We start from the raw sequence: 15,089 nt of genomic DNA, 5'->3' as shown, positions 1-15,089 counted from the left end.
CTCACTACAGGTCTGCCCAAAGCTAGAGGACGACTGAGGTGCAAGAATCAGAGATGGTAGCTTTGGACATCCACAAGACTGTTGTCCACCTGAAGAAGCCAAATCTGGTAACATCTTTAGTGCACGGCATACAGAAAACAAAAGTTTAAGAAGATGCCTTGATGACTTCCCTTATCAAGCTGTAAATTGAAGAGGTCCAATTCACTTTGATTTCTCAAGATTTTTACATCTTGAGTGCTTCTTAAAGCATAAATCAACAAAAAACTCTGTACCCCTGCCTGCAAGCGGAGGCATTTCACACTCTTTATCAGAAATTCAATCAGAACAGGGGATGGACATCATCTAGGCCTCAGACATCTGTCTTTTCAGCTTTACAGTAAATACTGAGATGTTAACCTTCTTCAAGCCAGTCAAACATCTTAAACTCTCAACACCCCCATTTTAAACTGCAAACCAAGAAAACACTCAGAGATCATCTCTGCTTTATCTGGAACCTTTAAAAGGCCACCAGAGGAGCTACACTGAAGTGACAGAGACAGAAGAGTGAGGAAGAAACCTACAGTGAAGGTAGGAAAATCCTTTCTGGAGCTGTATCCCAAATGCCTTGGGAGAGAGAACCTCTCTTGCCTGCTGTATCTCTCCAGCTGTGAGACTGGACAAAGCACAGCCATACACTAAATACCCTCCCATCACAATAAGCAAAACTCTGTTCATTACAGGGTGCAGGATTACAGCAAATTTAGAGGGATGAAGCCAACTTTCATATTCAAAACGAATGCCTCATTTGATTAGGGATACTGTGCCTGTATGACTTCATCACTAGCTAGGGTGATGTGGCATTACTTGCCACATTACTAGGGTAATGCAGACATTTTCTGCAATCCTTCCCTGGTAAAGAGCTGGACGGAGGAACTCTCCTACACTGCTTGAAAATCCATCCACTTTTACAACAGAACAATATAATAAGATTGATAAATACTAAGTATAAACAGATTCCACAACAGCTCACACCAACCCACTCGTATAACCCACCATCACATCAGGAGGATCACCACTGTACAAGTTATTCTTGGCTTCATCTCAAAATGGCAACCAGTGTGGGTGGAATACTCTGTATGATAAGACCTTGACCATTTTAACTCCTGACAGGCTAATCCTCTCAATGGTGAGCGGTGTCACTTAGATTCATTCTGATACTGTCCAGTTCCCCTGCCTATGACCATAAATAACCATAACATCAGTACTGCTGGCTGCTGACATCCAAATCTGTTACACTTGCATTGCACAGCACAGCAGCTGCCTTCCCACAGCCCTGATTAAAAGGGAGGGCTTCGTCTGCTAAAGGCGCTTCATCTGTGGAGAGAGCCTGTGCGTCAAACTCACATTTTTAAAGTCACTGCTGATTTTATTATTCATGGGGTTTCAAAGCAATCACTTGGGCACAAGTCCTTGCGTCTCACCTTCGCCAAAGGAGACCTGTATTCTCCTTGCAGAAAAACCACAAAAGTGCACCAAGCCATGGCACTTTGTCTGCATCTGCTCAAAGATTAAGAAGACTGGCCATTTAAAACATTTACATTCCGAAACTTATTCACACTGATTTAGCTAGAGCTGGTGTATTGATCAGACCTGCACCTCACTTCAACAGACAGACCAAGGCTCAGAGGTATGGAGGAGGAAGAAGCCTACAGTTTTCCAGCCACGACTCCGAACTCTATGCGACAAGTGCGAACAGGTGGCACGCTGGCCAACCCTGAGATCATCAACTGGTGAGGTGTGACAGTTATCTCCTGTAAAGCTTCCTCTGGCCCTGTCCTTCTGACCATTAGACAGAGGACTAAAATGGGACCAAAGTCAGCTGCTAATCTTGAATTTGGTGATTTTAAAAGAAATGTAAGGCTTCCAGAAACATGTTGGTTAACTGTAGGAAAAAAATAGTAAGTTTGCACTACTTCTTATAATAATAAACATAAACAATTACATAAAAATACTCATACCATACCACTCTCTCTATTGAACATAACAAAAATACACAGCACTGCAACACAACCTACACAATCAAATTCACCTGCACTCTACAAATCACAACCTAACACAACCATGTGAACCTTACAATCAGTTACATCCTTCAAACACAGTAGACCACATTTTCTCTGTCTTCAGTGCATATTAGTATAGGCAATACAGCATCACATTATGCTGGCCTTGGAATTTGTATGAATTCTATAACAAATAAAAGCATGTTTGATGCCCATATTCAAAAGTTCTTGAATACTCAGGTCTACAGATGGTGATGGAGAAAACCTTAGTATACTGAACATTACAAGAGTGCCCCGACAAGCAAAGTCTGCAACATTTAAAAATGCAAAAATGTAATTAACAATCTCAGAATCATCAAAACGTTTGCCAGAATCACAAAAACTTTCAAGAACTGAAAGACTTAAATCTCAGAATCTTTCATTCAACCTCTTCTATTACATACAAGTATCTACAGCCATCAACTCTACTGGGACCTTGCTATGTTTGCTACAGGTATGCTGTTTTTTAGACAGGCTAGCAAATAGGGCCAAAAAGAGGACTGCTCCCCCAATTTCTCAGCAGAAGCACATCAAAACTCTCTAATATCTTACTCAGACACAAAAAGCATTTCCTATTTGAGAGAACTACCCAAGGGTAGTTTGTCACGATGCTAGGAGGTTCACACGCACAGCCCTTTAAGAAGCAGAATCTCTGAAACAACTGCCAGAATTACTCCAGCACTTTAACTCTCCATGTATAGAACATCTCCTATCGGCCTGCAGTGCGGCTGAGAGAAAACAGTTGTGTCGAAAGCACAGACTTAGTCAATGGAGACATCCTGCAGCATGCTGGATTTCCAGACCATGAGCAAGAGTGTCGGAGTAGCCAGAGAGCAGGACCATCGGTCATATCCATAAAATTCTGGACAAGCAGAATGACCCAACTATGAAACTGAGACTAGACACATTCACAAAACAAACTCAATAAAAAACACATTCACTACAGCAACCAGAGTTACAGAAAAGATAAAGAGAGAAGAAAGGGATGAGTTATAAAAACCCCCATCGTGGAAAGGCAGTAGAAACCCAGTCCCGGTGACTCACAGTGGCCGGCAGCAGGATTAGGCAGTGGTGAGGGTCTGTTGACTTACGCCCGTTCTGACTCCCTCACTCTGTCCCACACGCCTCCCTTCTCCCTCTTCCAGTCCCCTCCCATCGTCCCACAAGCGTTAAAAATATCCCCTGACAAGTGCCCCTCGAGGCGTCAGCTGTGCGTTCCCGCCCCCCCCTGCCAAATTCTTCATAGCCTCTCCCTCAGAACAGCCTGAACAGAATCTGACACACGGCCTTTCCTGCCTCCTCATCCTCTCTGAGGAAGCACCACATCTTGATGAGGATCTGGGATTAAGGATCAACAGTGACAAGCCAAAAAAACAAAAACACTGCCTCATTTTCACAAATAACAGCCCGAAAGGAGCTGCAAAGCTTGGTCATTTTGGGAAAGAATATAAACATATAATGATGTTGATTTGAGCCAAAAACATTTGATCCTATTTGGTTATGCCCTCTTCCTCAATACTGTGCTTGAGTCAGAATTTTGTCATTATTGATTTTCCTGTTTTCTGCAAATGTGTCCAAGGTTGTGTCTATGAAGAAACTTGAAAGGCTCAATGAGCCCACACCTCCCTTGAAACTATAATCATCCAACACAATACTACACTAGGTAGTTTTTTTGACATGGCATGCCTCAAATATTCCCACATTGTTGTCATTAAAAACAACTGCACTTTATTTTTCACCAGGCCTAGGATGAGGTCTAACCAGGACTAATTTCCAATACAGCTTCTAAAGACAGTTTAGGTATAATCTCCAAAGGGCACAGAAATAATTTCTGTTAAAAGGAACTGGTAGTTTTACAGTGATATTGTGGCCAGTGGCCAGTACTCCCATCAGAGTTACAGACTTTACCTTTTAAGGCAGAACACGATCATGTAAGACCTATTCACTGCTCCTGGCAATGGCTGTTCTGCAGCAGAAAAGTCTAATCTTGGTCCTGGGGGGCTGGTGTGTCCTCGGGTTGTCATTTCAACTCAGCATCTAATGACCTAAGACAGCATGTTACTTAAATGGGTCAATCTACCAACTTCCCGCAGCTCTTCAATGGTTACTTGAAGATGTAGAAAATGTGTGTTTACTGTAGAAGATGTAGTTCTACTGTATGTTTAATACCAAAGTATAACACTGAGCTTACCAAAGAAATACCCAGCCTGCAGGAACAAGGTTTAGGTACAGAGATCAACCTACAGTGTCAGCAAACTGACACTGAGATATTTCAGACAGAGATATTTCAGAATGACTTAAACACAAAGAATGGAAGGTCTTGGAGAGGAGGTGATGCACAACTCAATTCCTGAAGTGCCACAATTCAGCAGACCTCACAGGACCCTTGATATTATCATAACCAAAAAAATGAAAAGCTGCCAAAATAGCAATAAATAAAGCAAAAACTTCTATAATTTAAGTTATGAAGCTTAGGCAGAATGAAACTCAGCAGACGATTTGACCCTCTGGGCCTTGTGGTTTCCACTCCTGCTTAAAACATGTTATCTGGAAAGACAACACTCAACTGCCTGTAGGACAGTGGCTCACCAAAGACAGCCTCTGCCATATACAGACACTGCACTGGATACACTTTTCCTTAAAGGACAGAGCCCCACTGGGCACAAACTGGCCAAGGAAAGTCAATATTTACAGACATCTGTGAACAGTCACAAAAAAGCACAAAAAGGAAAATATTTTAATAAACCCTTTCTCTGAACCATTGTAAAACCCCAGAATGACAAATAGTACAATGTTCACAACACATTATGATGTATATTAAATTAAAACATTTTTTATTCCAGTTTCAGCATTGCATAGCCTTAAAAGTCAAATGATTGTAAGCTGACCAGTTATTTTTGGCACATTCTTCAAGAGCAGACAGTACAGCTCCTGGCTAGAGGTCATGATCTCAACCCTCTTCTGACACCAAATACTTTTCCAGCAATAGCTAACAATGGAAAAGGCCAAGTCGATTGCTCAGGCAGTCAGGGTGCCCAGCTCTTACTGTTATCTGTCCTGTTTAAGTTGCCTTTTTAGAACTGATTTAAATCTTTTCAATCAAGTTGATTTTGTTCAGGTTTCACAACAGTTGCATCATACTGTACAAGCTCAAGTCTGTGATTTAATGGTAATTTAACAGGAATGTCATGGAGATGGACAGGAATGTTTGCGACTGACAATGGGCTACAATGATTTAGGGAACGTTATCATCCAGATGACAGGGCTTGGGATTCAGAACACAGACTGTTGCTGTGGAACCCAGGAAAGCGGAATTCCACCTTTCAGAACACCTGCTCGGGGTCAGAGGTCAGGACTGTGGCGCTCACAGGCTGAAGTGGGAGATTCCTGAGGGATAAACACAGAACGGCTGGCTGGGGGAATTGTATGCAGCACATTGCCCTGGTGAGACAGCTATTCTGAGCTGGACTAGAAATCACTGCTGACACAGAACAAAGCCTTCCAAGACAGGAAGAACCTTCATAAACCCTGCCTACAAGTCCGTGAACCTGCATTGTATTCTTTTGTTTTCAACAATAAAATAAAATATGCAGCTTGTGATAATCATTTCACACTTTTGAACCCCAACTCAAAGTGCTTAGTAACTAGCTGTGCTGCAATAATAGTAATTAAGAATCTAGTATAAAGAGTGAAGATTTCACTCAAATAAGCCAGTTTGTTTGAAAACTAATAACAGGAAGTTGGAACTTGAGCCTGATGTTACTGTGGTGCACATATACTCTCTCATGAACTACTCTCTCATGAACGACAAGTCAGGTCATAGATACCATGCAGGAGTCTCAAAGAGACAGAACAATGTGAGATTTGATATAATTATGTTTGTAGATGCCACATAGAAGAAAGGTACTTTATTTTAACTTTCTTTAGCCAACAGACTAGTTCACTTACTGTCATTTGTCACATCATCATTTCAGTCAGTAATCTGCTGCAGAATACTTCAGTGTCCTTAGTCATGAATTGATTTAACAGGATCAGGAATTTTACAGATTTCAAAGTAGTTTATCAACTCCCAGTTTGAGATACTGCTCTGCTCTTATTATTTCAGTCACAGAAATAATGTCAAAGAGAAAAGTGCTTTCCACAAAAGAGAACCAGCTCTCTCGCAAATTCATGAGTCTGTTTACCAATGAGCCAGTCAATCTCTAGTGAAACTAGTTGTGGCTAGCAGCTAATCTGGTCTAGATTAGAATGACTACCCTCAAACCTAAAACGTAGAATGACGGTTTTCCTTTAACACATCCGTCACGAAGGTGCCTTCTACACAAGTATCTCGATGTACGAGATCAAGCAACCAAATACAGGTGTGTTTGTCAGCCCTATGTCTGGTGCAGTGCTGCTTATATATGATCTCTAAACCAGAATTACCCACTTTAAATGGCAGTGCTCTCTGGAATTCAGACAATATAGAATAGTTAATATCACCCAACACTGTTAATTCCAATCTAAAAAATGTTCCTGTGATTCTGCTCACCCGCGTTACTTTCTGCAGGCTTGTGGTGGGAAGAGCAGCTAGGGTCTTGTAGTCCAGTTTCAGAGGTCCTGGGTTGAAGTTCTGGAGCAAGAGAAAGAACAGAGTGACCAACTGTGCTGGACTGGTATTACTGTTTGCACTGGGTGTTCTACTGTACGTTTAATACCAAAGCTTCAATTTAAAAGAATAACATGAAATCAGAACCCTGACTACAGGTACCCCTCAGGTACTGTTTTTCCACTACTTACCAAAAGGCAACCTAAAAGAGAAAAAGGGAGTAAGTACTTCTAGCATAAATTAAGTTATTTTAGAGTAGAGAAAGTGTGTGCCTGGGTGTTTCTACGATTTCAACTACTGCATGCATTTTGGCTACATAAAAATGTTTGCCTTAGTTCCCATCTTGGTGAAATTCTCCATGGTACTCTGGGTTCCTGAAGAACTCTGGGTTCCTGAAGAACTTGACCAACGTATATTGTCCCCATCGCACTAGTTGTAGAAACCGCTAGAATGAAATTCTAGGACGATTTATGCAGTCACGTCCATTTGCTTTAAAAAGAAATTTCTTTAAATGTCATTTTTATAAGCCTTCAAACAAAGGGTTCTGGAAATGAGAATTAAAATAAAGGCAAACCAATTACAAATTTGACAGCCATTTGTTACACAACTATAACACCACTCCAAGAGAAAGTAAAGCGGTCTCCCTTCAATGGAATGTGATTACTGTTGTCTGGCAAGATGCAGACAATTTAGGCTGGCCTCCCTTTATAAAAAATGCTCCTGTGAGAAACAGATTCGCCTGAGAGGTCTGGAGGCTAGCTGAGCCTATGTGACGGGGCTGGGGGAGGAGTGTGTAGAGATGAACGCCTCACCTCGGCCTCCTCCTCCAGCAACCGGTTTGCCTCCTCGCGCTCCAGGCGCATTCGCTCCTTCGGCGGCACGGCAGCACGGACAGAGCAGCCATGGAGAGGAGTGGGGGGCAACCAGCCACATAGCACAGGCAGGAAGAGCAGAAAGAAGACAGGTGGGGGGCAGGGGGGTGTGTGATTAAAGGATTGGAGGAAGAACAGGAAGATGAGACGGAGAACCCAGACACCCACCAGAGGAAGCCAGAGGAGAGAACGAGGGAGAGAGAGAGAGAACCAGATTCCACATTGTTAGAAAAGAGCTCATTCCTTTTGAAATACAGCAAGTCAATGGCAGGAAAGGGAGAGGTTAGCTGTGGCAGTTTTTGTAGTAAAAAAAGCCCAGCAAGGCAATGAGTGAGGCACACAGAGTAGGCAGCTTCCGGTTACTAGGAGTGGGTTCTGAGCTGGTCATCTTTCCCTGTCATCTCCACAAGGGCTGAATGTCACTGCTGCCTTTTTGTCGACAGCTTCCAGAAGGCTCAAACGGTGCTTTCAAAGTGTTATATTGAAAAGTTTACTCACACTGTGCTGTCTCTTTGTTCAGGTAATTAAGTAAGTCTGGCTGACACATACCCAAAATACAAGCTAATATACAAAAACAAACAAAGTACTCAAAAGTAAGTTTCCCAAAGGCCTGACTTCTGATTAGATGGCCCTTCTCTGGGCAAGATGAGGAAAACAGGTTCCACTCACCACCTTCTCCATCTCCTCCCTCTCCCACTGAGAGGCCTCACGCACCATCTCCACCTCCTGGACAGAGGATAGAGGGGACACAGGATTGTGAAGACAGGTTAGATAGCCACATTGCGCTGATATGAACAACTGAACTACAGTGACTCTTGACCCACCTTTTGTGAAAAAGTTCTGTCATACCTCTTGTAAAAAGAAAAAATAACAATGGTGGAAAATACTGTCTCAAAAGACATGGGGCTCCCAAATTTACTAATAAGGGTTTGGCTCTATGATCTTGTTGTCATAAGTGTGAATTTGGATCATGTCATGTCACTACCTGACTGTGACAGGGATCCCCCAAGAGACAATGCAAATCGACAGAGCGCCACCCGGCAAGGAGTGGGAAACTCTGCAAGTTCATGGGTGCCGCAAATTTGTGGTGATATAAGTGAGCCACATGCCTCTCATCGGATCGTGATGTGCTTGCTGGATGTTGCTTTGCTACAGAGTCTGTAGTATATCAAAAGACAAATGGTACTTCCTTCCTATGCGGGTATAGGGTCTAAAACTGTAAGCCAAGAAATAAAAAAAAAAACTGGTGGTTCCAAACATTTGGAGCGTGTAAAACAAGAAGGCCAATGGCCTGCATGGCCCACATGAAGAAGCATGATAGTCCTCACAAGTAATGCCTCCTCTTCCTACTGAACTTCATAAACAGAAAGATGAAAAATGTGAAAGAAAAAAATTTGGTCAGAAAGATGGACACACAGAAACAGCCATTGTGCATTTCACATACTGTATCTTTTGAGCCAAAAAACAGCAAATATTAAGAACTGCTACATAGTGGCTCAGCCCCATCACAGGTTGAACTGTATGATAGCGGGTTCGAGTCTGGGTCATGTCATTATCAACCTGTGATTGGTTTTGGCCTAGCCCGGCACACAATCGGCTGAGCACCGACTCCTGGGGGTAGGTTAGGATTAGTCAACCAGGATTCTCTTGTCTCCAAGAGGCACAGTGACCCCTGCAGCTTCCCAAGTGCTTGCAGGCCTGGCCTGTGTATCCCTTATGGGGCTGTGGTGCCTGTGACCTGCTAAAAGCCGAGTGAATCACGTGGGCAGACTGGGCAGAGGGTCTCATTTGTGGCTCTCTTCTGATCAGTGCCGAATATCTGGCAGGGGGCTGTGTGTCTGTGATGTATTAAAACATGAGCAGACTGAAGCAGTGTGGGTGGTAGGAGTCTGCCTACACCCCCTCATTCCCGTCTGTATGTGCAGCCAGGGTGTTTGTAGCTGTGAGCCAAGATGTGAAAAACACACTACTCGCAACTGCACATGAGGTGGGTATAACAGAAATAACCTGGTCCAATTAAAAAGAGAGACTTCTCTGGGACAGCAAATAGAAACCATGTGCACATTTTTTGTTTAAAATGGTGTGGAATCATCTACCACTCCAGGAGAGAACGATTCTGGTTTTAAACTGTATTCATTAGCATAATTATCTGAATTGATAATTTATCATCATCAGTCTAAATCTGAACTTCAGTCACAGAAGGAAGTCATCTAGGAGATCTGAAGGCGGTACTCTTTCTGTCCCCTGCTCCCGCCTCTCACTCCTCCTCCCTCCCAACCTTTGTTCTCCCGCTACTTTACCTTTGCCTACTGCCCTGTCTCTCTCACACCTGAAGAAGGCTCCACGGCCGAAACGTTGTGTTCTCTTTCTTCTTTTTTTAGCATGGAATAAACCTATTACTTGTTCCTTAGGAGATCTGAAGATGTGTTGTTGAGGACCGCCTCGCAATGCAATAAAGCACAAAGGACTCCCTCTCCTTTCCAGACCTACCTTCTGGATGATGTCCATTTCCTCAGGGCTCAGCTCTCTGTCGATGGAGGAGATGCTCTCCATGCTGTTCTTGCGCCCGATGCCTGCAGCGAAGGGGTTGGCAATGACACCTGGAGAGGCCTGAGACAGACAACAGAGGATGAAAATATGATGACAAGTGACCAGACCCACCCCGCATTTAGAGAGTACAGGAACGCAGTCAACTCCACTGAGGAAAATTTATCTCATTTTCTAGTTCCTGTACCTGATTTAAAAAAGAAATTGGACATAGAATTGGAACTGCTAAACAGGACTAGGCTCTGACCATAAGTCCATTAACATTGGTGTTGTATTATTTAGCAACATTTATTTTTTATATTGTAGCTTCAACATGGCTTGATCCATACTCCCACAACCTTTTGTGTAAAGAAGCGCCTCCTGTTCGCAATTCCAACTGCACTTTTTTGTGGTTTCCTCTTGGGAACTCGAGTTTCGCTGTCTACTCTGAAGACGACCACTGGGTTGACTCCGTCTAAGCTTTTGAGGACTCTCAACATTTGAATCAGGTCTCCTTGAAATCTCCTCTACTCAAGACTAAGAAGGTGGAGATCTTTTATCCTGTTTGTGTGGGACATTCCTTTGAGCCCATTTTAAAATGGGTCATGTTGATGGCTGTCCTTTCAGGCAGCTGGCTGGCATCATGAAGCCCAGAAGCTCACCTCTACGGCGGCAGCATCTCTGGGGTCGAAGCCATCGCAGACCAGCACGGCGAGCGTGTCGCCCACACCTCGCAGAGTCCTGACGGCCTCGGTGTGCGTCATGCCCAGCAGGCTGTGGCCGTTCACCTCCAAGATCCGCATGCCCACCTGGAGGCGGCTGTCCCGCGCCGCCGCGCCGCTGGAGCTCACCTGAGGGGAGAGGGCGCTGTCACCTCGCGGTCAAGCCACACAGCTGCTCGCGCTTCAGCCCCTTCGACGGGGTGCGAAGTGTGGGACTGAGGGGGAGACGTAGGGGTACCTTGGAAATGAAGATGCCCTCGTCAGTAGGGTCAAAGGGATTGCCCGCGTGACCCTTGGCTCCTCCCCGGATGCTGATGCCCAACTTCTCACCAGCCAGCTTCTCAATAACAATGTCCTGCCAAGGAAACAGACACAGTCACTCCACGACAAGTCCTGGCATCTGGATCCTGGATCTAAATATAGCGCGCTTCCAGCTCTTAAAACACATGCCCTGACAGGGAGATAATGGGGAATTCACTGGATGTGTAGGAGACCTCACTCAGAAGTGTTTTGGAAAGGATTTCTGGTTCTATAAGCGTTATTATTGCATACACCCCAGCATGTTTAAAAGCAGGTTAGAGAAGGTTAGAACCCTTGGAACAGTCTCAGAATATGGATTATTCCTTGCCGAACATTAACAGATTAAAAAGAGGTCCATAACCACAGGAATCCATACAACCTTCCTCCCAAGAATTCCATGGACTGGCTTGATGGGTAAGCACTGGAGACTCAGAAAACGGGAGGGGGGGCTCACCTGCATGCCAGGCGGTGCGGGATCTCGGCGCACTAGCATCCTGATTTCCTGCTTGTTGGAGAGCAAGGCACGGACAGCCTCCTGGTGCGTGGCATGCCGCAGGTCGATGGAGTTGACCTCCAGGATTCTGTCTCCCACTCGAAGACCACTCTGAGCTGCCAGCCCCTGAGGAATCACCTGCACACACAGCGCCAGAGTCTTGCATTTGTATACAGCCCCTTCGGCAATGTACCACCAGCTGAAGTACCACCAGAGCTGTGCAGGTGATACTTAAACGTCTGCTACTGTACATCTTACTGTTTATTTACACATTACACAGTGTTTTTAGAGAATGGAATCAAAATAGCATGCTGAGGGAAAAACACTTAAGAACTACTATTCATCCCTATTATATGTGAAGGATATAAAAAAAACAGACTTCTACTGTCCCAGCAAAAAAACATTTTTAAAAACTGAAATAACTGTATTAACAACAGATTTACCTTTATGCATCTGACTTTAAAAGGTGTGTAAACTGGAGCTTGTCTGGGCACCTCCAAGAGCGAACAGGAGAAATTCATACTCCTTACTCCTATGTGGAGATGCAAGTGTGTCTAACCCCATTTTATGAGTAAAGCTTAACCAAATACTTAAATTAATTCACTAAGCAGAAAAAGATCTTGTAATTAGGGTTGAGAGAATGCAGACTGAGACCCAGGTTTGCCCAGATACTATCTGGTTCCCAGTCAGCCTTACCTTGGAGATGAAGACCCCTGGCTCACTGATGCCAAACGGGTGGCTGGCATGGTCACTGCCTCCCACAATACTTAGCCCCAGGGGACCACCAGCCTTCATTAGCGTTACTTCCTGTCCGGACAGGATGTGGACGTTAACTTGCCAGACTGGGCCGAATTTGACACATACCCACTTTTCATTACCTCCAATTTCCTTTATTAAACCTCCAGAGCTTCAGGAGCTGGCTGCAGCCCTGCTTGAGTTACTTATATTACCCACGTCTACTCAATACTTCTAGCACTTCATTAACCACCATTACAACAAGTGCTCACTTCCATAGCTTCCATCCTAAGAAGCACAAACATACAGCAGTTCAGACACTCCACAACTTCCTCAGACCCTCATTTCCTCAGATACACAAATAAACAACTCAGAACACACCCTGTCTCTGCTCACTTCCCTGAAGTAACACACTCAACCCCACAAACACACTCAGCCTCAGTTGCAACCCAGGCCTCTCTCACCTCTATGGGGTACTCGTCTTCCAACTGGCGGCTTAGGTGGTTGTCCTGTGGATACGCCCTGTCCTCGCTCATGTCCTCCTGGTCAGGGGTGTCGCAGGGCTCAGGGGGTGGGGGGGAATGAGGCCGGGCGCGGGCCAGCGCCGGGGAGCCCCCCAGGCCGGTGCTGTCTGCTGCAGGGTCCCCCACATCGCGCTCCACCAGCAGGGTGATGGTGGGGGAGGTGCCAGTAAGGAGCGTTACTGCCTGATCATGCCTGGCCTCTGTCATGTCTACACCATTGATCTAAAACAACCCGCAAAGCCAGCTGTCAGACACACCATGCCTGCCGACCACCCGCGTTCCTCTGTCACTGTGGAAGGGGGACTCTCCCAGAAACTGTCCAAGAGCTGCTCCAGTTTATGCACAAAACCCTCAGCCAGGGGTTCTGACACAGCCAGCGTTCGTCTGCAAAATGAGCTGGATTAGGCATCATGAACAGAAGCGCCATCTCCTGTTCATGATATGTAATCCAGCTCATCATAGAGTCTGCCTTTCACTAGGACTGAAGCCGAAAGTTGGTTTTCTTTTGCTGTATGTTGGCCCTCTTATATTTCAATTAAGAATCCAATTAATGTTTTAATTACTGACTGAGGGATGTTAGTGGCACTATCTGAAAGTGATGTTAAAATAACAGTGCTGTGTTGATTTCACGACATCTTGTCTTGTTCATATACACACACATATTTCTAACTTAGTGAGGTCAGTGCTGCCACCTCCTGGTAAGATAGGGCTCAATGCAGACCAAAGCCAAGCATTACTGTAATATAATTCTGAACTGGAATTACAACACAAAAAAATGGATATGAGAGACAGCACCTACAGACCCATATATATGAGCTCCTTTAGTATATATATATTAACTAAGAGAATTTGGTATACAATGGTCTCTCAATATAAATGACTGTATTTACCATAAAAAGGCTCTCTTTTTCTTTATAAGAATTCATTTGGCTCCTATAGCGATTCCACTATACGGCCATTTATATGGCTGGTCATAGCTGGAATAATCTAAGTGCAGTTCCTCAAGGATACAACAGCAGGGTTGGTGTGAGAGTCTGGGGTCTGTCTGTGTCAAACCTCCTGGACTGCTGTCACACCTCACAAAACCCTTAACCTATATTCACAATATTCACACAAGCCCTTACAGCATTAACAGTGTGAGATGGATCTAGAGAAAAAGAAAAATTCAAATTTTTGTCTTTGTTATGTTCTTAAACTTTTATCTGCCAACTCAAAAAAGCAAATTGAGATATTTTTTGGCCAAAAAAACAAATTGAGATATTTTTACCATGTAGCATAATGTTTTTTGTGAGGAAAGTTTTTCACAGTTCCATTATCTCCTTCTGTGACAATGTTTTTTCAACCCTTTAACTATTACAAAATAACCAAGTAATAGCTTAAATTTCCTTACTAGATAAATATGAATAAAAAAGGTTTCCATGTTTGTGAGTATACAAATAGATATATAGACATTCAGACAACTCTTTAATACTTGGAGGAAATGCAAACTTGGGAAATTCAAATTCTCTCTAGCAAAACAGCAGGCAAAATGTGACCCTGGTGCACAGCTAGGTAAACTTAGAGCAAACATTCAGACTGTCAGAGTGTTAGTAAGAGCTCAAGTTCAAAGAAGGAAAGCCTTTAGCCAAGACAGACAGACAGGGAAACAAATAATAGGAAGAAATAATTTTGCAGGGACAAGTGTGATTACTGAGGAACCTACTTAGATGCTGACCAGGAACTTACAGGCATCTTGGCGACCTGCGACGTAGAAACACTACAGGAAGTCACCCAGCAGGTTTATGGGAAGTGTAGTTCACATAGGTACTGCAACGTCTCTGAGCCTCCTAGACCTTTACCAGACAGTTTTCTGAAGTTGGCTCTCTAAAATTTATATTAAGCTGCACATTCTGCCAGGCAGTATATAGAAACAGCAACTGTCTTCTATTGGGAATCACTAGGACAGAGTTATACTTGCACTTGTTAATAATAACAAGAAAAAGATCAAGTCACTCTTCAAGGCTGATCTTCAATGCACAAATGCAAGCAGGGAGATTAAACCGTCCCTTTCCAGCTCAGACATAGGCTTCTTTTGCTACAGCAGAATAGCCAGAGGACAAGGCAAATGTAATGTGTGACTTAGCAGTGTGACACAGTGATAGATGCCTATTTAACATTAGAAAACAAAACAGGCTGTGTATTTCTGTGCTTTTGGGAAGCCAGTACCCTGAGGGTAAAACACGACAGTGCCTCAGATCTAAGCACAAGGAAA

General features: G+C 43.9%; 1 protein-coding gene across 8 annotated transcripts in view; it reads right to left on the bottom strand.

Moving 5' to 3' along the window:
- scrib (scribble planar cell polarity protein) overlaps positions 1–15,089 on the bottom strand; it is a 126,331-nt gene that overhangs the window by 24,817 nt on the left and 86,425 nt on the right. For 5 of the 8 annotated variants that reach the window (XM_088918324.1, XM_088918325.1, XM_088918326.1 and 2 more), the window contains exons 21-29: positions 12,779–13,060; positions 12,276–12,386; positions 11,541–11,717; positions 11,025–11,141; positions 10,727–10,915; positions 10,029–10,148; positions 8,208–8,264; positions 7,479–7,535; positions 6,610–6,690 (exon numbers count right to left, since the gene is read on the bottom strand). In XM_088918324.1, coding sequence (XP_088774450.1) covers positions 6,610–6,690; positions 7,479–7,535; positions 8,208–8,264; positions 10,029–10,148; positions 10,727–10,915; positions 11,025–11,141; positions 11,541–11,717; positions 12,276–12,386; positions 12,779–13,060 — 1,191 coding nt within the window. The remainder of the gene's footprint in view (positions 1–6,609; positions 6,691–7,478; positions 7,536–8,207; positions 8,265–10,028; positions 10,149–10,726; positions 10,916–11,024; positions 11,142–11,540; positions 11,718–12,275; positions 12,387–12,778; positions 13,061–15,089) is intronic. The other 3 variants (XM_088918328.1, XM_088918329.1, XM_088918332.1) reach the window with 1 other exon arrangement.

This window comes from Atractosteus spatula, chromosome 6 (assembly GCF_055471065.1).
Source record: "Atractosteus spatula isolate fAtrSpa1 chromosome 6, fAtrSpa1.hap1, whole genome shotgun sequence".
In the NCBI taxonomy this organism is placed as follows: domain Eukaryota; kingdom Metazoa; phylum Chordata; class Actinopteri; order Semionotiformes; family Lepisosteidae; genus Atractosteus; species Atractosteus spatula.
The sequence above is the reverse complement of the archived record's forward strand: the minus strand, read 5'-3'. Positions and strand labels throughout refer to the sequence as shown.